At 49.6% G+C, this 25,221-nt stretch overlaps 1 protein-coding gene across 2 annotated transcripts in view; it reads right to left on the reverse strand.

Moving 5' to 3' along the window:
* SLIT3 (slit guidance ligand 3) overlaps nt 1-25,221 on the reverse strand; it is a 599,210-nt gene that overhangs the window by 74,093 nt on the left and 499,896 nt on the right. For both annotated transcript variants that reach the window (XM_058722970.1, XM_058722980.1), the window contains exons 13-16: nt 17,004-17,147; nt 15,687-15,850; nt 5,608-5,758; nt 4,566-4,640 (exon numbers count right to left, since the gene is read on the reverse strand). In XM_058722970.1, coding sequence (XP_058578953.1) covers nt 4,566-4,640; nt 5,608-5,758; nt 15,687-15,850; nt 17,004-17,147 — 534 coding nt within the window. The remainder of the gene's footprint in view (nt 1-4,565; nt 4,641-5,607; nt 5,759-15,686; nt 15,851-17,003; nt 17,148-25,221) is intronic.

Here is a 25,221-nt window from a genome sequence, read left to right on the forward strand (position 1 = left end):
CCTGATTTTTAAAAGTGGGCAACTAATTCTTATTAAAAACACAACTAGTGCCAACAAATCCACCTGTGTATACCTGATTTAGGCTAGAGGGCTGCTGGGCATTAGCCTGTGGCTGAGATTCTCCTTCACAATAAGGACTGACATAGAAGTCTGCCTGAGGACTGTAGTCCATGTGACTTCCTTCATTTGAAGAGTCACTTTGAATTATCACAGTATTAATAAACCTTTTGGGTAATGGCTTATACATTTTTTTTTTCTTTTTGGTATACTTAGTACATGTGATACTCATGGAGATCTCATGATTCTAACAGGACAGGTAAAGGCACAGAGCTTCAGACAGAGTTTGGAAAGGCACGCACCATGGAGCTTAAACACCTGATTTTATGTTCCTTCTCCTTGGCCCCTGTGCCCTGTCAGGGTCAGGTTGCGAGTGTAACCCCACAGTCCTTAGGGAAGCTTAGCCGACTTGGGCACAGGCACTGCTGGCTTTAACCTTACTCTGATCCAGTTGAGAGCCACAACCTCTACGGGGATATAGGGATGGTGATGGGTCCCAGTTTAAGGGCCTTAACAAAAAGAGTTGCCGTCACGTTATTTTAAATAACTGGTTGTAGCCGGTGGTCTTTGGGACCAGATCTGCTCCATGGGTCATTTGCTTGGTTGGCTAGCACTATGCATATGCATTTATGCACACATACATGTGCACACATGCATTTACTGCCTTCAGAGATGCATGCATTCCCCACTGTTACCACTGCTGGTGTTGCAGCTTCAGTTTTTGTTTTTGTTTTTAAATGTTTATTTGAAAGAGAGCACTAGCACGGGTGGGGGGAGGGGCAGAGAGAGAGAGGGAGATAGAATCCCAGGCTGGATCTGCATTGTCAGCATAGAACCAGACACAGGGCTCAATCTCACGGGCTTGATCTCATGAACCATGAGATCATGACCCGAGCTGAAATCAAGTGTTGGATGCTCAACTGACTGAGCCACCCAGATGCCCTTGCTGCTTGAGTTTTAACCTTGGATAAGGTGCTTTCTATGTTTCAGCTTCCTTATTTGTAAAAGGAAACAATCTCAAAGCTTTTTTGGTTCTCTTGGTGGGAGTTAAATGGATTAGTATCAGTACAGTCTGGGGCAGAGTACAGTGTTTAGTAACCATTAATGGCTAGCTATTATTATTGTTATTATTAACACTGCCCTGTACCCAGCTCCTTTCCACATTTGTGCTACTTCCTGGGTCCTGAAAGTATTTGAATTTGCAACTCCTGTTTTATTTATTTTATTTTATTTTATTTTATTTTATTTTATTTTATTTTATTTTATTTATTTGAGAGAGACAAAGACAGTGTGAGCGGGGGAGAGGCAGAGAGAGGGAGAGACAGAATCCTAAATAGGCTCTGTGCTGACAGCAGGGCCCAAACCCACAAACCCCCGAGATCATGACCCGAGCCAAAAACACAAGTCAAATGCTTAACCGACTGAGCCACCCAGGCACCCCTATTTATTTATTTATTTATTTTTATTTTTATTTTATTTTTATTTTTATTTTTGGGACAGAGAGAGACAGAGCATGAATGGGGGAGGGGCAGAGAGAGAGGGAGACACAGAATCGGAAACAGGCTCCAGGCTCCGAGCCATCAGCCCAGAGCCTGACGCGGGGCTCGAACTCACACCGCGAGATCGTGACCTGGCTGAAGTCGGACGCTTAACCGACTGCGCCACCCAGGCGCCCCACCCCTATTTATTTTTAAAAAATGTTTATTTATCTATTTTTAGAGAGAGTGAATATCAGTGGGGGAGGGGCAAAGGGGGAGAGAATACCAAGCAGGAATTCTCAGCTCTCGCTGAGCATGGGGTTCAATCTCACGAACCCTGGGATCATGACTTGAGCTGAAATCAAGAGATGGCCCCTTAGCCGACTGAGCCACCCAGGCGCTCCCATACTTATTTCTGATCCTCATCATAACTTACAAGGAAGGCGGATTTATTCCTATTATGTAAATAATATAACTAAGGCTCAGCAAGGCTAAGGACACTCCTAGGGTCACACAGCAGGAGAGGGACAGAGCTGAACTCAGAAGAAACATAGGTCTGTTCTTTCCCCACACATGGATTTCTGGCTGCTGAAGGGATTATCTGGCAACCCTGACCTTCATTCCAGCAAGGCAAATACTGGGACAAGCCAAGCAACCGGTGCCTCCTTGGGCGAGAACTGGGTCTGTGTTTTGCCACAGTCCCCACCACTCTCTTGTTGCTTGGATGTGGATGCTGGGAGTTGGTTGCCACTTATCATTGTGTTTGTGCTATTGTTTTCTTGGTGCACAGAAATGGTTCTCTGTTCTCCCATCCCTGTTACAAATGGGAAGATGAAAGATAGACTCAAAGTGCATGAACTCCACTGAACATGGTGTGTGTGGGGGTAATATTGCTTTATGGAAGCAAATACTACTTGATCCTGTTTACTGTGCAGATATGTACTTGGCCAGCCTTACTCATTTTGATACCTGCCTTATCTCCATATACATGGAAGTTTCTGTTTTGAGGTTTAAAAAAGCACACCTTTCTCAAGTTTGAATTCAAAAGGGCATTTCCTTGCAGGTGATGGGTGATGTCTATGCTTGGCCTCTGAAGCTTAACACACAGGCAGCCACAATCCTCACCAGGACCCACATGTGTCCCTCTCTCATCTGTCCCTTCGGAGTGCTGCTGCTCCCAGTTACAGAGCAGTTGCCAGGCCATGGGCAAGGTGGTGGCCGTGGGCAGGGAGGGAAGGAGGAGGGTACTGCACGGGGCAGGGAAAGGTCTTTCTCCTCTTTGCCTGCAGGGGACTGATGTGGGGGGAAGACTGAAGAACAAGACAAAAATTAAGGGTTACAGCCAGTTCCCATTATTCATGGTGGCTATATTCTATAAAGTCACCGGGGAAAAATGAATTAGGGAATGCTGAACCATTGCTCCTAGAGGAAATACAGGGTTAGGTTCCTGTGAGTCTCTGGTCACAACATTTTCATCAGCTGATCAATACATAACATTGTCTGATATGTGTTTCTGCTTAAAGACACCTTATTTTAATATACACTGTTGATTTATTTACATTGTACTCACAGCCTACAGCCCTATAACTCATGTCTGAACAAAGCTATGTAACACACATTTTCTCCATAAGGCACATCACAGCCTTCTTGTGCTTAGGAAGGCTAGATAGCCCTTCAGCACTATGCAAAGATCTAAAACTAGGGCCCTTTAAATAGCAAAATCACTGACAAAAAGCGTAAACATGCGAAAGGATGTGGCACCAAATATGCTGTGAAAAGGACACCTATTTACAGTCTGAGAGCTGCAACGAGAAATCAGAGCATGCGTGGCCATTTTTGATTTCAGCTGAGAACATGCGTGTAGGGGGCTCAAAGTTTTTTGCTGTTCCGTCCATGTCTACAAATGAGTATGAAAGCACTGTATTGATTTTGAGATTACAAATAAGTTTCAGTGAGTAAGCCAATTAGCAAATATGGGATTTGTGAGTAATGAGGCTTAATTGTATTTCCTTTGTTCCACAGGCAAACCCAACTCTGGGGCCAGGAGATGTGGACTCTGGGGTGAGAGGCCAAGGAGAAGGGAGTTAGATGGTAGAGAGTCCCCATGGGTGCTGGTTCCTCTGCTAGGGCACGTGGGAAGGGAGGATGAAGGGAAGCGAGCCCACCTGCACACTAGTGCGATGACAGATGAACCCACGTATGAGTGCCAGCTCTGACATTTATTGGCTGTGTGGTCTCAGACAAGTCATAAAACCTCTTTGAGCCCTGACAGCCTCCTCAGCCACACAAAGAGGAGTGTGAAGCAGCAGCAGGCAGGTATATAAGGACTTCATGAGATGATGTGCATGAGGCAGGGAATGTGGCCCCTGGCCCAGGACAAATACTCCCTTAGCTCAGCCACATTATTCTTGTCTGGCCCAAACTCCTAGGCAGGGAGAGGGTTATGAGGACAGGCAGCCATGGCATTGGAGAAGCCAGCGTAAGCACATGGACCCTTTGCCTGAGGTCAGGCTCCACTCAGGCCCGGGGACACCGAGACTGCAGCTCAACATACAAGACATCTGGCATTTCTGCTCCAAGGTCTGATGCAGAAGCCTCTAGAGGCCATCTAAAAACAGACCTTTCACCTGTCACCTTGTAAAAAGTATGAAGTGATGTGCATCCTAGACCTCTGAGTTCCATTGCTGGACCTTACCTGAGTCCCTCTTAACACTCCTTGGGGTAGGTGTTGGGTGTGGGGGATCAGGATGAACAGAGGGGACCTGGAGACTTCGGGATGCTGTAGAATGCATGATCTGCAGAATAACTGACAATGTAAAAACAGTGAAGTTTCATTTTGGTCTGTCTCTGTATGGCTATGCCTTCCTGTCCTACTTCTAAATACATGTCCAGTGTGGGGTCAGGAGGAGGCTGAGAAGGGCTGGAGCAGAGGTGAGGGGGCCACCAATGCCTTGGCACACGGCTCTAGTCTGCAGGACAGACCCTGGCCAGGGCCTGGAGGCTGCTGCTCAGTTCCCGAGGCTGACTTACATTTTCCGCAGGCTGGGCAACTTCTTGAAGATCCCAGTGGCCTCTAGGACAGATATGTCATTGTCATTCAGTCGCCTGCATGGGAAATAAGCAGACAAGGTAGTGGGGTAGCTGAGGATGGGGCGCCTCCTTTGCTGCCCTCCATGGGACCCTCCCACAGCTCCCCCATGGCTTGAGCTGAATTGCCACCAGGACCTCACACTCAGCTGAGGTCAGCGGAGCTGGGGAAAGTCAGAGAGAAGGAGGGGCCGAAAGGTGCTGCCTCACTGTGTGCCCCTGGGATGTGTAAAGTCAAAGAGAACCCTGACACTAACAACACTAATAATGAAGACCACCATCATTTATGCCGGGTTTGCCCGTGCCATGCATGGTTCAATATGAATTCTGTGCTTTGCATTCTCTTACTTGATCCTCTTAACCCCCCTAGGAGGTAGGCACCATCACTTCTATTTTATAGCTAAGAATCGGACGCTCAGACCTGAGAAGCAACATGCTTGATGTGAGGAAACTCGGAGAAGACCAGACTCAGACCCAGGTGTGTTGGTTCCACACATGCTGTGCCCTCACCCCAACCATGCTGTAGCTTTTTAGCTCTTCCATTTGTGGACCAACCAACACATCCTTTTATTAGCATGGATAATTGGAGGCTCAGATAGATCTAATCATTTTAGTGTTTTCTTGCTTTTGACAATTACTTATAGCCATCTTTCTATTATATTGTAAGCTTAGTAAGGACCTGGGGGGACCATCTGCTTTGTTCATTGTGGAGGCTGATGGGCCTAGCACAGTGCCTGGCTCACGGAGGGTGTTCAGAAAATATTTGTATAACGAATGGACTGTCTTTATGTTTGAGGAAGCTATTCCTGGGGAGCGGCGAGGGGATGCCTAGGTGTCTATCCTGTGCCAAGGATGCAGAGGACAGCCACGGAGTGCCCATGTGACTGAGCCGGGAGGGGGCTGCCTCCAGAGGACCCTGCTTGGGCTGGCTCAGGGTGATGGGGTGTGGGGACATGTAGGGAGTTCCAGACCAGGTAGTACTTACAGATCAGTGACGTATTCAGGGAGGTGGCTTGGGATGCGGGCCAGCTTCTGGTTGGAGCAGTCCACAATGGTGCCCTCACAGCGGCACTTCTCGGGGCACACAAGGTCCATGAAGCACTCGCTGCTGAACCTGCTGCGGTAATCCTCTGAGCCTAGGCGGGGCCAAAGAGGGGGGCGTCAGGACCAACGGGGCTCCCGGCCCAGCTGAGGTTGTTGGCAGGGGGATGGGGAGGCACATGGCGGGGGGTGGTGGGGAGGGCCCAGTGACAGCATTGCCTTCATGCGTGGCCACCTTGCTGGTGCCCTCTCTACCCCAGATCCCCACTTTCCATTTAGTCTTTGTCATTCATGATTTCAGTCCTCTGGGAAACCAGGCTCAAGCTCTGTGGGCTCTTAAGCTTTGGTGGGTCACGGACCTTTTTGAGAAGCTGATGCAAACTTATGTTCTCCTCAGAGAAATGCTCTTAGGTGCATGTGTGCAGAATTTGTCCTATAATTTGGGGTGGAGAGTACTTAGTCCATGATGCCCATCATCTGTGGACTGTCTAAATGTCCATGAAAAGTCCAAATGAAGAGATTCTGATGGGGTTTTGATGAGGGCTGTCAGGGCGAGGTAAGAGAGGGGGGTTCACACTCAGTTATCTTCAAGCAAGTAAGGAAACAATAAAGGAGGCCCAGCATATGTTGGTCAATGACTGTTGACACTAGACTTCAGCATTGAAGACAATAACGAGGGTTGGGGACCTGGGGATTTGAAGCCCACTGCCCTAACGCTCGGGAATTTGGCTCAGAGTTGCCTGATGATCCTCTTTAAAAACACAGTAGTAATAAATTAACATTTAAAAACTGTCAAGACAAGCACAGCTCTTGTGAGGGTCCGAATGATTTGCCCGATCTTTTGAGAATAAGCTCTGTTCAACCACAGTGAAAGGCCAGTTCTTAGCTGGAACTAAGATTTATTTTTTTGACATTGACTTTCTCCTGAGGTCACACAGTAATTGCAACAGTATCAATAAGTGATGTCTCACAAGATGTCCAGGGGTATTGCTTTATTGATTGGAAATACTCCCTTGCTTGGTACCTGGGCAAACTTCGTGAGACCAGCAATCACAGCGGAGGTGACTGGGGAAACCCTGGCTCTCCTACCAGCCACCAGCTAGTTGGCAGGGGCCAACGTTTCATTAGCACCATGCTAGGTACAAAACGTGGGCTTGGTCCATGTTTGCCCGAGGTGTAAACAGGATGTGCCGTTAGCACATCAGTTGTCCTGTAAGTATTTCTGAAAGTGTTTCAGAGAACATGGACATCACTGGAGTGCTTAACTGGTTGAGACAGACCTTGGTGATCTTATCTGCATTAGGGGAAACGTGGGGCACTAGCAGCTCAGAAGTTTTAGCAGTAGTGGGTTTGTCCAGGCTCTGGCACTCACTAGCCTCAGTCTGTCCACATGTAAAATGGGAATCTAGTATTTGCCCCTATCTCACAGGGGTGGTCATGAAAATGCAAGGAAGAGCGAGGCAGTGAAGAGTCTCTGGGGAAGGGTAAAGAATCGTATAAATATTTATGATTCTACTACAATTGTTTTCAAGAACTTAGTGGAATATTTGGCATAGAGGCCATTAAAATATCAGTGTAGCTAGTGATAATAGCTGACATTTATGGAGCACAGACCATGAACGAGGCACTATTCATCAAACTTCAAATGGGCTCACCCATTTGATCCCTGCAACACTCTCGAGATCATTGTGACTCCATTTTATAGAAGAGAAAACTGAGGCTCTCAGGTCAATTGATATATGACAGAGGGATGAACCCAGTCAGGCTGAAGCCAAGGCTTGTGTGATTAATACTATGGTTTCCTGCAGATGTGCATTTTGACAAAACCTTTATTCCAGTCCTTCTAGAACTGATCATAGAGTCCAACTTGGCAGAGGTAGTAGATTGATTGGCATTTTCCTGCAGAGGGCTATGGGAGGCAGGAAGCAGACATCTTCCATGCTCTTGGTTTCTTCCCCCTCACCTTATCAACTTATGCCAATTCCTGACTGGGAATGAAGTCTCTGATTCTGAAGTGTCTTCTACTTAAGACAGAGGATCAGAGGCCTGGACCTTTCCCTCTGCTCCCTCCTTGTCCCCCTCCTTCATCCCACCCTTCCACTCCCAGGCTTGTGTGAGCACAATCTGTGCACGTATCCCCGCAGTTATTTGGGCTGCTTCCTAATCCAATGCATTATGCAAATCTCTTGCCCTTGGCTTGCCAGCATCCCTCCCACTGAATAACTCTGACCTGGGCCATCTTCCTCCAGACACATCAGCATGCTGTGTTCTGGATGAATTTCATCTTGCAAACCCTGCTAAATGACAATCTTCTCTTGCTCCCTGCCAGTGGTTCTACATGGTGACAGTGTGAAGGGGAGTTTTGGACATATGCATATATTTTTCTTTCAGAAGGTGTCTACAATGGAATCCCTGCAAAGTGGAGTAACCCTGGGCACTGATCAAATGCCTCTGAAAGACAGGAGGGAGCACAGTGTGCTGCTCTTCAACACGATGAGCTTGAAGATGTACCCTGGCTGGGCTGTGGCCGGGGACTGCCGCCGATTAAATGCGTTTTCGTTTTAATCAAGGTGAGAGCGTCTGTAGTTAGCAGGAATCGCTCTCTGTAGTATAGTTAGATTATAACTGGTGGACCTCTGCGATGGAACCGCTGACCCATTTTAATGAAATGATTTTGCAATTAGATTCAATGGACTAATATGTTCTTTCCAGCATCCCCCCCTGCTGTTTTTGTTATTGCCCTGGTTTGTAGTAATGAGGGGGTCAGAGTGTGATATTTTATTTGATTGGCAGCCAGAAATGTTAATAACGGCGTTTGCATGTAACCCAAAGAGTTCCTTCCCCAGTCAGAGCCAGCCTGAAATGCCACCCCATCACTTCATATTTCATTACCGAAACTACCCTGGGTTTCTCGGAGCCATTTGTTATGCCTAATGCTCATAACTACCCAAAAGTATTTTTAACTTTTCCAGAGCTTTAAAAGTCAATTTCAATCTCAATGCATATTTGTCACTGCCAGAAATACTTAGGAGGAGGGGAGTAACTGAAGAGGCCGCTGCTTCTTCTCTTTGGGGAGAGTTCAGACAGCAGAGATCTCGGAGGACTTGAAGAAGGACCATAAAACAAAACCCCGGCTGAAATGGGTCATGGGAGAGCTGATGTCATCTGGCATTTCGCCTGCTCCTGCCCCTGTAGCCCTCCTCCCTCTACGCAGGCAGCTCAGAACAACGACGCTTGGTACATGATCACAGAGAGCTTTAATAGACCAGGGGGTGGAAATCCATAGCAATGCGATTTTATTACGAATCCCTGCCCTGTGGCCACTTCCCAGGACAGCATGTATTTAACATCTGGATGGTCATGGGATTGGGGCAGGTAGGGAGCCACAGCTCCCACTCTGTGGATGGGCTTGGCTGCAGAGGCCAGTGCTGGGCCCAGGATGGCTGCTGTCCTTAGCGGTCTGGATTTGTGTCATTCTTTGGGCAACCAGTTTGTTGAATGAAAGTCACAGATTCACTGTTATCTGATGACCATGGCCCTGCCAATGCACGTGTGTCCAGAGCTCTCCTCTTCTACCTCCAATATCCCTAACGTGGGTGGGATGAAAGGAGGAAAGGAGCAGAAAGAGGAATTGGGCGGGGGGGGGGGGGGAGATCGTCAGCTTGAAGAGAGAGCCACGTGGACAAGCAAAGGGTCGTAAGTAAGAAATGGAATCAAGAGAACATTGCCAGGCACACAGTTATCCACTCATGGGCAAAGGCTAGGGGACTAGATACCAGTGACTAGAAAATGTCAACTGTTTTACCAGGAGTTTGGTGATCAGTTGGGCAGACAGCTGTCCTCGTAAGCTATCCCCATCACAGTCTATTATGAATGCAGCCATCTGCCTGAAACCAGAGGGAAATGCCCATGGCCTGCAGCTGGGCACTGCCTGGTCCCAAGCCTGCTGCTGCAGAACCAGGGAGGTGCCCGTGAAGGTGCCATTGTGGACCAGAGGCCTGGCCCCTGTCATGGTGGGGGCAGTGCCAAGGCACTCAGGATGCCCCCTCTGTTCAGGATAGGGGACTGCTCCAGGCTCAGGGATTTGTTGTGTACCAAATGGATCTTGGTATATCCATGCTGGAGGGAGGAGCCATTCAAACAGCACTGCTTGCTCACGTGCTTACTCAACTTTTTTTCCATTAACAGAAGCAAGCTTGAGGGGGAGTGTTAAAATGTTTTTCAACTCCCTATTGATTCAAGTCAATCTTATCATTCTTTTTCATTTTCTAATTCAAGGCGATGAGACTGTCCTAGCTAGGAAGGGTGAGTATTATAGTTGGAAAGAGCAGCCATCTGAGCCTGGGCAAGTTAGTTAACCTCTCTGACTTGATATCCTCATCTGTGAAATGGGACTTATAAGGTTGTTGTAAAAATTAAAACAAGGTAATGATCGAAATAGTTCAGCACCTGACCTAGAGTAAGCACTCAGTAAATGGTAAAAGCATCCAGAAAGGCCAACAGGACTCTGTTACTCAGCAACGGCTGGGCCCTGGCTCTGAGGGGTGACCTGAGGGAGAGGAGACAGTCAAGTCACATGTTACCATGAGAGGCCAGAGCTGGCTTCCAGGCCTATGCCAGGATTTGGTTCCCAGCATGGCTTTCTCTCATTTGGGGTGGGACACAGACTTCATGGCATGAACCAAAACCACAATCTTCTAGTTACACTGAGCCTAGGATTTACTAAGAAACAAACAGAATGGGGGTTGCCAAGATCCCTCTCTTGATTATCAGAGATAGCAGATCTCTGCACAGCCCTCATGTGGCACTGGACTAGCTCCACGTGAGGAGCCCAGCTCTTGGGCCACATGTTAACTGTTCCCGGAAGGTCAAGGCAACAGCCTGGACTTTAGGCTACATGGGGACCAGGGCCAATGTACTCATGAGGAGTGGGGGTTGGGTCCAGGAGGAGGTGTGAGTTAAATCCAAAGTCTCAGACTCATGCCACTCTCACTAATTCTCATGCTCACATTTATCCCCGATGCTTCTGGTAAGGATAGAGGAGAGGGAGTAGGTCACAAAGCAGTATGACCTTTGGGTTAGCTACCACTTGGGAAGATGACCTTGCACTGGGACTTTTCCATGAAATGATGGGGCACAGGCCTTGGGTGTACCTGTTCTCTTTGAACAGAAGAAAAACAGTGGTTTCTGAGCTTCAGCCTAGCTACTTTACCCCTTGGCCGGCATCCAGAGTAGCCTGGGGGAGGGGGTGATGACTCCATCTGGGGCAGGAGATGTGGTTCTAGATCTTAGCTTGTCCCCAGTGTGCTCCTCCAAACCCATTTCAGCCCGAATCCGCTACCTGGAGGTGGAGGTCTCTGCGGATCCTCCGAGGCTCCCGCCCCCCGCCCTCCGTGAGGCTAGACCAGGAGAGGTGGGTCTGGCAGATGGCGGGCTGCGGTGCTCCAGAGCAGAGAAGAGGTGTCCGGCGGTGGTGGCGGTGGCGGCGGGCCATGCTGCAGGAGAGCGCGGAGCTTTCCGCGGTGCTTGACAGAACCATGTTCCGTTTCCATCGTTCCACCACATGGTTAGATCAAGCACAAAGGAAAGCCCCGCGGCGACTGGTCAGAATCAAGGTCAGGAAGCAGCGTCAGAGAGAGGACAGGAGCGCTCAGAGGAAGCAGCGTGGAGAAGCGGAAGCCGGAGCAGGCCCCCACGGAGCGTGATTAGTACCAGGAGCAGGGTTCCACAGGAACACTTCTGAAGACAGGAGCCCCACCGCCCTTGGACCCCGCCCTGGGGCAGTCACAGGGGAAAGGGAGGAGATGGGGCGGGAGACTACTGGACACCCCTGCTCAGGAGAATCAGGGCACGATGGGTTATGGCCGCAGATGTCTCCGGTCATATCACGGGCCTGAACAGAACCTCTAAATCCCGCTCGATCGTACCACTGATCTGCCAAGACATCACACTTAGCAGAAGCAGCTTCTGCACACTCTGCATCCTGGGGCCCATCCCCACAGCACAGTGGATCCATAACAGTCTGTCCCCCCAGCCCCTTGCATGAAGAGACAAGCCACAACTCCCAGTGGCCTAACGAAGCTGCAATGCTCTTCTTTAGGAAAAGCCCCTTTCATATTCCATACCTCAGAAATCTCCTCAGTATCCTTCAAGGACCCCCAGAAACCCTCTGGCTGACAGACATTCATTCCAGATGACTCAACATGTAATGGAGAAGGCGGGGGGGGGGGGTACGGTATCAAAAGAAAATACACGTCCCTAGCCAAGGAGAAAGATGGGAAAGCCAATGGGGCCCTGCGTTTGGGACTGGGAAACCTACAGTCACAACTGTCTGAGAACAGTGACCAGTTCCCATCACGATAAGTAGTCTCTTTCAGACTAAGAGAAGGAAGGAAAGGGGGAAGACACCAGATTCTAGGGTCCTTCCTGATTGCAGATTTCCTCCATGGTTGTGAATCATGGCAGTGGGTGGAGGGACCAACAACCAAACTTTCTGGGTGCCATGGGCCCAGGTGAGGGCATCCAGACTCCATGTCCCTATCTGCAATAGATCAGCGACAGTTTTTATGAACTTCCTCCCAAGTCACTGGGAGGAGATATGTACTTCTTGAACAGACCAGAAGTCAGGGCCAGGTGACTGGGATCCTCCCTGCTCTTGGCCTCTGACAAGAGGAACGGAGTCACTGTTCCCCTACAATGTGTTTTTGGGGCAAGATGGTCACAGCATCTTGACAGTGCATAGGTTATCTGCAATGGTTGGCCACTGAGTGAAGGTCACTCCACAGCCCCAGGTCTGACCTCTTTCAAAGCCCTCCCATCTGACCAGCTAGAGTGGCTGTTGTACTCTAGTCTCAACTCTGCTCTGATGTCTGGACATGCAGGGCTCTGTAACACCCTGGTTGTTGGGATTTCACATTCGAGTTGGATCAGGGCCTTGGTACCAGAGCAGGAAAAATCCATGCCTTTCGTGCCCCTGACCCCAAGCCTTTAACCCTTCTCCTTGATTTCCCTCAACAACAACAAAAAGGAGGGACAAGAGAGAAAATCTTCGCAGCACATTGAATGTCCTGGGTTTCAGATCTCATCTTGAAAATCCTACTCTATAACCTCAGACAATACTTTCCTGCTGTGTAGGCCTCAATTTCTTATTTCTAGCAGGGACTGTGTGAATTCTGAGTTCTCTAAAACTCTGTGATGCCCTGAGCAGTATCTTGCTATTGGCCATCTTTTCTCATATTGTGTCATCACCCTCTGTACTTTTCACCATGAATTTCTTCTTGCCAACAGATCGTTACACACAAAGGAAGGAGGTGTGATGGAAGATATCTTCCAACTGCCAAGTGCTCCCCTGAGGATGGGCTCGGGGTCCCATGCAGCCAGACGGCGGCTTTTCAGGGGGACTTAATCTGATGGTCAGATTACCCCAGCTGGCAGCATTCACCTCTAACCAGATACTGCTGCCCAGGGCGGCGGATACAGCTGATAGAGGCAGACACAGGGCAGCTGGGAACCAGACGCCCTGCCTAAGGAGGGGCTTTATGCATTGCAGGAGCAGCCCTCAAATTGGCTTCTAATTACATCAGCTGTCTTTGCAATGGGGGTGCTTTTAGGGGAAAGTAAAATGCAGAGTTATTATCTGTCAACTCCAGTACGCATCACCTGACCCTCCTTCTGGAGCTTCCTGGAAACACAAAGCTTTAGACCTATGGCTTCTGTATCCCCTAAAGCCAAGGCGGGCCTGGGCCCCAGTGTCTGTCAAATCCAAGGCCTTTGATACTCACCAGTAGGTCTCTCTACCTCTCTTCTCTGCAGCTACATGAAATAATAGCACATAGAATGCTATCTGTCAGGCATCAGCTCTGACGTTCCCTACCTTTACAGGAATAATCTGCTTAGTATTGATTTAAAAAAAAATCTTTTAGACAGGGTCAATCCAAGAACCCTGTGCTTCTGTTTCTTTTTAAAATTTCCAAGCACTCCTGCCCTCCGTAGGAAAAGCAGCCAGGATCTCTCCCATGCAAAAGTAGGCAGGTAGTGGCACAGCAAGAGAACTATGTGTTACTGTCCCCTAGGTCAGCTTGCTATTTTCTTTCTCCTACTTCATTCCATCTGTACCCTCATCCTGCCACCCCTAGTCCCAGCCCACAGTCATTCCTAGGCACCTGCCAAGATTTTGTCTCTGGGAGATGCCATCTTCAGACCCTGGGCCGATCCCCCTCCTGTTTTGTGTGGCCCCATGGTCTTGGCATCAACACGAATCCTTGAGATCCTGACAGGTCCCCTATGAGCCTGAGGGGTTGGGGCTGGGAGATGGCACTCTGCCTTCCCCTGCTTATCGCCCCCTCTTCTGGGGCACAACTGCTTGTTACAGCTAATTAAGTCAGCTCCCCCCACCCCCAGACTTGGATAGGAACAGAGGGGACAGAGGGAAGAAGAGGTGTGCATTATGAGAAAGGCCCTGAGGAAGGATGGTTGTGCCTCAGGTGACACTCCAGGGCTGGGAGAGGGTTTCCCTCCCAGAGATGCTGCTGGCCCAAGAAGGAACTTAAGGAAAGAGTTTTGGGGAGTGGGGATAGGACCATAGACTAGGAAGAGAGTCATCCAAACAGTTGGACTGTTTTCCCAATGCTCCTTCTCTCCTACATGCTGCATGGTGTTGAGGAGTGAGCCAGACCTGGGGGCTGCCTCCACTGTCTGCTTGCTGTGACCATGGGGTGCCCTTTACCTCTGAGTCCCTGGCTCCCTCAGCTGCAGAATGAGGACTCCTCCGGGTGATCTCACAGGACTAGTGGAAGAACCAAGTCAAACTAGATGCACTCAGCACAGAGTTCATCACAAGTAAGAAACTGACATTGTTATTCTGAGGCAGACAAATTGGGACCAATGCCTCATTTTGCCACAAAGTCCCTGTGGTATCTCCAAGCCCTCTCGAGGTATTAGGTTCTATTGAAGAAGATAAAATAGCTAAAGTTTATCACTCTGGAGACGTGGACTAAAGGATTTGACTTAGAGGCCAAGAACAACATGAAAGGAGCAGAAGTCTGTCTGCTGGTCTTCTCCCAGCGACCAGTGACCATGCTGTCATTCTCCCTGGGAGAAGTCGCTTACATAAGATGCTCTTGGGCAGGGGAGAAGAAGGGCTCTTGCTGACACACAGATTGTGATGGTTGGCACCAACCCATCTCAGCACATTATACTATCAATCTCTCACCATTGGGAGCACAAGGCAGTGTGGTGATTTTTTTCCAGTAGCAAATGGCACAAATGCTCGCCATTTTTAACTGCCTGTTTATCTAGCTATCAGGTCAAGGACAGTTACTTCTCTTTTCAAGATGACCTGAGAACCCCTCTGGCATTCACCCCCAGTGTCTTTCCTGGGTGCAGTAGGGAGGAAGGATTCCAGAAAGAGCTTGGAAACTGGAAAGTGAGGCTTTGCTTTCCTAGAGAGCACAACTCTTTGCTGTTTTCTCCATGAACAGACTATACCAGTCTAGGGTGGAGGAGACAGCTAGCTAAAATGTCTGTGAAGTCTGTAACAAACTGTGGTCTGAGGACTGTACCAAAGGCGGTCTTAGAGGGGATGGGAGCCTCCCAACATTACATGCTCCTTGCAGCCTGGCCTGGGACACATTTCTTTCCCTATCTGCCACTTGGGGAGCATTCTTTGGAGACTCAAAGAAAATAAATCGCAGCCTCTAAAAGGCACGTGTGTAAAGGCTGCCCCTCCCCTAGCTTCCACCTGACCCTGGAGATAGGCTGCCACCTGGGTTCTGTCTCTCCTGAAATTGTGCACCACCCCCCGCCCCACCCCATGCTTTTATTGTGTGTGTGTGTGTGTGTTTTATTTTAAATCCATAAGGTAATTGGTTTTCTGCAGGACTAACTGAATTTCCCCAATTTAATTTGCAAAGATGCTCCCTAGGAGCCATTACAGCGCTCGCTGTCCTCCAGATTGGATTACTGGCCTCTCTGGGGCTGCAGTACTGAGTCGGAAGGTGGGGCCCAGCCCCGTAACCTGATTACCTGAGCAGCGGAACTTCTTGCTCTTGATCTGGCTGATGCGTTTGTTGGCCAGCCGGCGCGGGCTGCTGCAGCGGGCCCCGCTCGTCTCGATGGGGTTGTCCTGCAGGTAATCGGCCAGCCACTTCAAGTGGCAGTCGCACACAAATGGGTTTTGGGCTAAGTGGCTGCGAGAGGGATGAGAATTGATCAGGAGTGACCCGGGGTGCCACTTTCCACCGCCACCGTGCCTGGCGCTGGGCCCCTCCTCATCGGGCAGAACGCAGAGCAGGTGGGGCCTGAGGCCTGCTATGTGCCAGAGAGGGTCACAGGTGCGGCTGGCATCAGCTGGTGTCATCTCCTTGCTCTCCTGACCTGGGGCAGGACCCACCACTCACCTCGATTCTGACCCACACCAGCTGTGATGGGCAAAGTCACAGGCTCAGGGTTTGTGCTTACAGTAGCCTGGATTTTATTTCTCTAAGCTCAGCAACGCCAGGCACATAAAGCAGCTGGCAGGGTGACTGGCACATGGTGGGTGTTCCACATACAGCAGTGGGTATTGCTGTTACCCTCATCATCACCAGGGCAGCACCGTGGGTCCGGCTCTGCCCGGCTTATAAGAAAACTCCACAGAGCCAGCACAGTGCTCAGCGCATGGTCAGTGTTCAACACGCAGCAGCTGTTCTCAGCTCTTTATCGGCGCCTGTCTCTGGCTAGGGGCAGTAAGTGCCAGGTGACTTAGAAGGCATCCAGAAGCCCCAGGTTCATGGTCAGGCCTGGGATGGGCTGAGATCTGTCCTCAGGTGTTATTTATCTAACGGAGTTATTTATGATCCTCTGCAGTGAGGACGTGCTTCCTGAAGGGAAGGTGAAAAATTCCAAGTGCCTGTAGCAGAGGCTTGATTTTACAGGGTGGTGCGGGGTGTTGGTGGGGAGGATCGGGCTATTAGCAGAGATGGGGCCTGCTCAGAGTACAGTGGTTAAGCGAGCAGGGGAGCCTGTTCGAATCCTGCTTCTTACTAGCTGTGCAACTTTGAGTAAGTTACTTAACCTCTCTGCGCCTTGGTTTGCTCACCTAGAAATGAGGGATCCTCACAACACCTACCTCACAGGGTTGCTGTGAGATCTAAAGGTTTGAACACGGGGAAAGTGCTTAGCAAAGTGTCGAGCACCGGGTGGGTGCTCAGTACAGGTGAGCTTACGGCCATTCTCACCGCAGTCTCCAGACATGCTCTGGGACACGCTCACCTAGCCTTCGTTTTCGGGGCTGTCTGTGCCTGGGTGTTTGGGGTCACTGGCTGCCTGCGCGTGTGCTGGCATTTGAGGGGGCATACTCACAGGGTCTGGATGGCCTGCAGAGGGGCAAAGAGTCCCTTGCTGATGGTCTGCAGCTTGTTGTCATACAGGGAGAGCAGATTGAGGTTCTGCAGGTCCTGAAACGTGTTCACTCGCAGGCAGTTGATCTTGTTGGCATTGAGGAGGCTGCAAGCACAAGAGAAGCCAGTGACTCACTGATCCTGGGAGTCACCCACGGAGCAAGGGCTGCACATGCAGGAGACAGGCTTCAGAGCTCTCCTCCAGAGACAGCCTAATGCTCTCCTGAGAGCCATGGGCCCCTGCCGCTAGTGTGTGTGTGTGTGGGGGGGGGGGGCGGGGGGGTTCTTGCATTCCCGCGGCCACCAAAACTCCAAACATGTCCAGGCACTTGTACACCAGCTACCGAGGATACTGGGCCACATACTGAAATCCTCCGCAGCCTTCCCTGGTACCCAGGCCCTCAGAGCAAGCCTGGAAATGGCAGCACACATGCTTGACTTTCTGCTTTAGAACACAGAGCTTCCAGGAATGGGGGAAAAAAATTCATTTGGCACAACTGCTTCAAAGCTTTAGTTGACTGACGAAGGGCAATTTTGATTCAGAAGTCTTCTTGAGTTCTGTGAAATCACTGATCCCATTGGAAATGTGATGGAAGTTATAGGTCATCCAATCCTCCCGGGAAAAGATACATCCACGGGCAAGCATGGGTGTGTGCACATACACATTCTCTCTCTCTGACACACATGCACGTGCTCCCACACACGCAACATGGATGGAGCCCCTTGTGACCCAAGTTCTACCCCTTTCCCCTCCTCCATGCATCCCTGCTCACTACACTTCGTTCCTCAAACGCCCCCATAAGCATTTTGGCCCAGGTCCTTTGAACACATTCTTTAGACCACCTTTCATAAGGTGGTTCCTTCTCCTCCCCCACATATCAGCTTAATGTCACCTCCTTAGAAAGGCCTGCCTTGATCCCCTCACCTACAGCAAGACCCCCAGCCCCCCACGACTGTCTCTCCTAGCTCCAGTTTATTTTCTTCGTAGTACTTCTCTCCATTTGTGATCACAGGGTGTTTGTCCTTGTTTACCACTGGCCTCCCACCTATGATGACTGTAAGCCCTGATGTCACAGATGACATCACTTCATTCCCTTTATTCTTGGTGCTCAGCAACAAGCATTTATTACAAAATATACCCAACCCTGTACACAACTCCAGGGGACCACACTCTAAGGTGGCACCTGTCTTTCCTGGTTTTAGATCTGCATACCCCTCCCTCCACCAAAAAAAAAAAAAAAAAAAAAGCATCAAAAGAAGCTGCCTTTCGGGTGAAACTCTGGTCCAGCGTAGGTGATGCCATGAGGGTTATAGAAGAGTTCTCCAGCATGGGGCTGGCAAGTCAAGCGAATCTGAGTCCTGAGAATTTCCTTTATGATCCCAGACCAACTGTTTGTACCCTCTTAACTAGTATAAAATCATTTCTCATTCCCTCATCAATAAACATAGGGGAGAGGAGAACTAGACGAACCAATAAAAATGTTAAATTTTTAACATTTCTCTTTCAAGTCTGGCTCAGAGCTTCTCTTGTGGAGAGTGGCCCAGGAGACTCGTAACGGGCTGGCCTCCACAGGCTCTGATGCCAGGGTCTAGGGGACTTGAGTTGGTGATGGGGGGTTGCCCCTGGGAGCTCAGCCTTCTATAGCACCTCTCCCTTGCTGGAGGCCTGTCCTCCCAGTGGGGCCTCTGCAGCCTGCGTGCAGGCAGGCAGCTGTGGCAGTGACAAGTACAAGAGCTGCGTGTTTAATCTGGCTAATAATGGGCAGGCTCCCAAGGGTTCACACAGATGTCCTCCTGCCTTGCAGTAGAGAAAAGCTAGAATACTCTTGTTGTTTTCCAAAGTGCTTTCCTGACACCCAATTGTTCTCACGGTAACTTAGGCAGATGGGTACAGCCAGCCTCCCAAGTTTAGGTGACAGAACTGAGTCTGAGAATGTGGTGGCTTGGTCAAGGTTGCATGTGTTTCCAGGGAACATGCTGGAGGTAGTTACGAGAACTGATGTCTCTGGAGGGTGCACTTTTTTCTTTATGAACACCTTATATACCCCACCCATCTGTCTATCCCCCGGTGGCATTCCCCCCCAAGAATGTCCTGTGCTTTATAGATTGCATTTTAGTCAAGGTCAATCCATTCTGGGGACATTCCAAGGAGGACACCAAGGAGCAAAGAAACAGGGAGAAAAGCCGGAGGGACCCAGCAGGGCTAAGCACCCATGGGGCAGGAATGGACCCTTCACACATGGGTGTTTGGTGTGCTTGTTTACAAAGGAAAATAAAGTGCATGGTAAATGATTTATTCCAAACCTTGATATTCAGGGCCTTAAGAGGGGATCCCTTTGCTAGGAAATACTGAACAATTCAGTAAAGAGACCAAGTCAGAGGTACCAATCTGATGCCCTGAAGAAAGAATCTTCCCTGCAATATATTGTGACATCCCACATGCTCTGTTCATTCACCCTCCCAGTGTTTTAAAATTGGGAAATTTCTCTCCCTCTCCCTGCCTCCCTCCCTCTCTCTCTCTCTCTCTCTCTCACACACACACACACACATGCCAGATTTCTATTTCCTCTTGAAAAAAAAAATTCAGAAATTCTAGCAACATGGAGTCCACTGGAGGCAGCTATGGGGTGGCTGTCCCCTTTCGATAGGACGCATGCTCCCTGTTTGCCACAGTCCTCACTCTTCCCTAGTGATGCCTTTCACCAGCTTCTTCGCCTGTCTTGCCTGAGTGGGCACTCATACCTGAGACCCTACTGCAGATTAAAGAGCCCAGCTGCAGTTCTGGGGAACGCTAGACCCTGGACAAAGAGGGAACCCCCAGGGAGAAAGCAGTGGTGACTCTGACCTGCCTTGAAAGGGTAGCCAATCTGCATGCTCCTGGGGGCAACCCTCCTCACTCATCAGAACTACTGAGGCTTCTTTTTCTGATCCAAATGCTTTTCCTTGTTCCCTACTTCTAGATGTCTTAGCATGGGGTGTTATCTCAAAGATGGAAGGCATCAAAACACCCCAGCCTGGCGGAATTACTAGGCAAAGACAGCTTGAGGTGCAGAGTGCATGAAGCAGGGAGCAAGCGGAAATACAAAAGGGCACAGTCTCTTGGTCACTCCCTCCCTCCCAGGATGCTTGGCTCCCTAAGGCAAGACACGTAGGTGCAGGGAGAGATAAAATTAAGCTGCTTATCCCGATTTAGATGCTGAGGACAGCCTCACTGATCCCTAGCACCGGCAAGATCTAACAGCCCGTCCTTCTGTCCTCTCTCCTTTGGGAGGAAGGCTGGCAGCTACTCAACTCCATCTGTCTTCCACGAAAGGATCCCTGAGCTACCTGGTACATGGACAAGAGTTGGAGGGGAATTGAAAAAACATGCTGTGGAGCAAACAGAGAGTAAACAACTATTTGTAATGGGGTTCAGCATTTCCATAAGAACTCCTGAAGACAGGCCTTCTGTCTCTTTCCCTGGAGAGATCGATTTTCCCTCTTTTTCCCCTCAAGGCTGCTGGGTCTGTCCTATTTCATCTCCCTTTGAGGAACAACAGCAGTGCAGCTGCTGAAATGATACTAATAACGCAGTGACATCTCTAGGGACCACGGCTCTGTGCAGCCCCGTGCCAAGCGTTTTCCAAAGCACTTTCCACGCAGTATTTTATTTCAGCCTCACAGCAGCACTAAGATTGTCCTCATTTTGCTGGTGTGGAAACTGAGGGTCCGAGTGGTGGCAGATTTGACCAAGCAGTAAGTGAAACATACCAGCCTGACTCCAGACCTCAGCTTTTATCTACCACAGAGAATCCATACTCTTTCTTCCATGCCCAGTGAAGCATGTTCCTGGTCTCTGGGAGTGGTTATTTTTGCTAGCTTTGGAATGCACCTGGGCATGGAATGCACCAGGTGGGCAGAGGTCTGGTTGGGTCAGGAAGACTGCTTGCCTTTTGGTTGTCTGGAGCGATCAGGAATCCTGCCAACTCTTAGGAAGGACTTGGCACCAAGTTGTTGGAGATGGGATGCTTTTTGGGATGCTCACCAAACTGCCATTGGCACAAAGTGGAAGGTTCTTCACTGAGGGGCTCACACACACACACGAAGCAGCATTTCAACCTTCAGCGATCATTAACCACATGCTGACTTGGGAGCAGTATGCGTGGCTCCTCTGAATTCTCACTCTACCCTGGGCAGATCAGGGGACAGTGATGAAGCAAAGACAGCAGCAACCCTCATGCAAGATGAGATGCTCCAGGTTGCCTCATTTGAAAGGCTGCCTGGTATTCAAAGCCAAAACTTTGACATCCCAACTAGACCTTCAGCTTGATCTCTTGTTGGATCCAGTGAGTTGGGGGTTGAGGGCATCTTGTGCTCATAAATATTTCCCCCAGAAGCAAATCCAGCCATCTTTTGGGGCCACCTACTCCCAGACCCACCTCCCAAAGAACCTCTTTTGAAGGTTTTATAAGCAAAAGGAGAGAGAAGGGCTGAGATGGACAGGCCAGATGAACAGCAGGACCACACGACGTAACATGTAACAAGCATGTTGTATGATCAAACACCCACCAACCACCTTACAAACACTAACCCACTGAATGTCCCCACTAGAGAGTAAGTGTTATCTCCATCGGACAGATGACACAGAAAACTGTTGGGACGCAGAAAACTTAAGTACCGGTGACCAAAGTTGCACAGTAGTAAGTGGCAGTTTGAGAAGTGGACTCATGTTATCTTAGCACAAAGGCTTTGCTCCCACCCATTATACCACCCTGATGCCCATTAATGGACCTTGGGAATCACCCAATGCTGATGGGAGGAGATGGCAGTATGTTTTCTGTGGCTACTCCCATTAAGCTAGTGACGATTCTAACATAACAAAACAAAAAACCACGCTCCCTTCAGAGGGGATTAAGGAGAATGGCACATCCAGCAGCAGTGCACAGACATCACCTTCTATATTTACTTCCAAGTGTCAGCCCTACGAGGCCTTCTCCCAACCCCTCTTCCATGAGCACGTGCAGCTTCCACATATGTTCCATGTCAAGAGGTATTAGCACTCAGTCCACTGACTAACCAACATAACGATGCTGCTAAGAGATAATCCTTTCCAGAACCATTGCCTTCAGAAAAGGCCAGGCAGGAAATAAGCCACAGAGAACCACAGAGCTGGAGCTTGTAGAGAGGCCAGTGAAATACCCTGGGTCTGGGCTAAGGAGGGCTCTTGTGACTCAAGTCCTCCTGCTCAGGGACCCGGCCTGCCCTGGCCAGAAAGGTCCCAGATTCTCTCAACACAGGAGCAGCTGGCAGCTTCCTTCCTTCAAGGTCCAGGAGATAGAGAGAGAAGAACCACAGGAGGGAGATGAGGTCCACCCTCGTCAGTGAAAAGGCCCTACCACATCCACTTTCTCTAAAGAGGCCAACAGGGCAGAAGGCCACTGAGACCCCATTTTTAGCTACTGTCCTTGCCCACATATCCTCCTCAGTGAAGATTCCCACAGAGCTCACAGGCCTTCGCTGCACGGTTCGGAAAACACAAACATTGGGAGTCAGCTTTAATGATAAATTGCATTAAAATCACCTTGGCAACTCTAGCAATTCACGTGTTGATTCAGTGGCCCAGAGCTAACATTCTGGGTGGTATTTATACTCTCCACACCTGCCCGTGGGTCTGTGGAAGACAGCAGTTACGTTGCCCCTCCTACTTGAGTGGTATTTGTCTGGAAATGCCAAAAGCATATTCTAAACTCCAGAGTACAAGGTTTGCTCAGAAAACTGGTGCCAAGAGAGAGCGTAGTGACCCCCTTCCTGGAAATTAGTCAAGTCCTTGCAGGAAAGACCATGAGATGGAAAGCTGGCCCAGGCTCCTGCCAAGGGGGCAGGTGCTTGGGGGAGTCTCCTTTTCCTAACACAAGGCTGGGGAGTCAGTTTGTTTTATAAATACTCAGATGTAGATACGGAGGAGGAGAAAGACGGTACCAATAACTGCCTGGCATTTTTTCTATTGCTCCTCCTCAGAAAAAGGTCTCTCCCTGTGAGTATTTACCACCATTATGCATTGGCATAAACTATTCGTGAGGACACCAATCTGGGGAGGCATCATGGACCCCTGATTAAGCTGCAGGACACAGAGTCAAACCTCTTTCATTAATGTCTTCCTCTTTTTTCTTTTTTTAAAATTTCTCCAGAATTAACCCTCTGTCATCCTGAACTTTTAAAAAGGATTTTTTTAATGCATTTATTTTTGAGAGAGAGAGAAAGAGAGAGAAAGGTGGAGGAGCAGAGAGAGAGGGAGACACAGAATCCCAAGCAGGCTCCAGGCTCTGAGCTGTCAGCACAGAGCCCAACGTGGGGCTCGAACCCACAAGCCGTGAGACCATGACCTGAACCAAAGTCAGATGCTTAACTGACTGAGCCACCCAGGTGCTCCTGACTTTTTTTTACAAATTTTAATAAGACCTATGCTCTTGCCTTAGCACAGATACTATGCTCTCATCGTTACCATATGGTATGGGGGATTTACTTTGACATTCAGGAACCTACTGAGGCCAGACATGGGGAGAAGCCTGGCGATATCTGGTGCCACGAGGTCAAGAAACCCTAACGCTGCCCAGTCTTGCTCTGGGCCACGTCAGGCTCAACACTCAGGAGAGGAAACAGGAGGAACCATCCCAGGCCCAACTAGGGACAAAGAAGACTCTTCCATTCCCTCCCAATAATGGCTGCACTGCTGGTCACAGGCTGTGGGTTGTCATGGTGATTCCTAATGCACGGGAAACTGCAAATGTAGCAATGCCATTGGATGGCCTGTCTGAAAAACAGGACCTCCCTGGAGTCCATGGACAGAGGAGAACTGTAGGAACAGGGTACAAGCAGAGGGAAGTGGAGATTCTGAGAGACTGGACACGGCAGCTATCACCTGCTATTGGGGGATCAAAGGCCTCCCCTAGTGTGACCTGGCTTGCTCCTTCCCTCCCTCAACAGCTACCAGGGTGGTCATTTGCCTTCTGGTTACCAACTGGTCCTTTAAGAGGGGTGAATCATTCACTCAATGGCCACGCATGGGATGACTCCAGATTTTACATCTCCCTGAAGGCCTCCCTTGGGAAGCCCCGGGCGCACAAGGAAGAGAAGAAGCCCTCCCTCAAAAGTGCATCACATGGGGCGCCTGGGTGGCGCAGTCGGTTAAGCGTCCGACTTCAGCCAGGTCACGATCTCGCGGTCTGTGAGTTCGAGCCCCGCGTCAGGCTGTGGGCTGATGGCTCGGAGCCTGGAGCCTGTTTCCGATTCTGTGTCTCCCTCTCTCTCTGCCCCTCCCCCGTTCATGCTCTGTCTCTCTCTGTCCCAAAAATAAAAAAAAAAAAAAAAAAAAAACGTTGAAAAAAAAAAAAAAGTGCATCACAAAGTAAGTCTGCTTCCACTGCTGGGGAGTTCTCACCATCTGCCCTCAACCCAGTCTTTACAGACGGGCAGCTCCTTCATGCCCTCTCACAGGGGTTAGTGGGATGACAAGGGGCCAGAGGAAGTCCCAGGGAGACAGCAGCCTGTGACGGATACTGAGGCATAACGAAAGGAACCGGAAACAGTCGGTTCAGCAGTACCTCCTCCTTGGCACGAGCCTGTGAGGAACTCTTGCTCTGTGGATCACAGAACTAGTTCTGCAGATCTGCCTGTGACAGGGCCTGAAGCAGAAGTCTCTTGCACGGACTCTAGAATTAGCCTGCCTGGGTGCCAACGCTCCGTCACGTACACGCTGAAAGACAATGGCCATGTTACTTAACCTTTCTATGCCTCAGTTTCCCCATCTGTAAAATGGGACTTTTCACAATACCTTCCTCTTAGCACTGTTGCGTAGAGCAGAGAAGCATACAAGCACATAACATTGCTTTGGCACGGGTTCTGGAGCATATTAAGTAATTAGCAGCAGTAGTAATACTCGCGAAACAGCTGGTGAGGAAAAGTGAGCTACGGGGGTGGAGTTTTGCTCACTGCCCTGTAATTGGCATGTTGCTTGGCAGACTCCAAGATTCTCAAAGGGTCTTGTCTGCCTTCCAAGAAAATCAAACAACAGGTGCCTGGGTTGTCTTAACTTATTCCAGCCCAAAGGCATTCTGGTTTGGGTTCAGACCTCCTGGAGCAGGCTTAACATTGACCGTGCCCAGCATTTACGTGAAAGCTTCTACCTCAAAGGACCGCCTGCC

Source organism: Neofelis nebulosa, chromosome 1, assembly GCF_028018385.1.
Source record: "Neofelis nebulosa isolate mNeoNeb1 chromosome 1, mNeoNeb1.pri, whole genome shotgun sequence".
Taxonomy (NCBI): domain Eukaryota; kingdom Metazoa; phylum Chordata; class Mammalia; order Carnivora; family Felidae; genus Neofelis; species Neofelis nebulosa.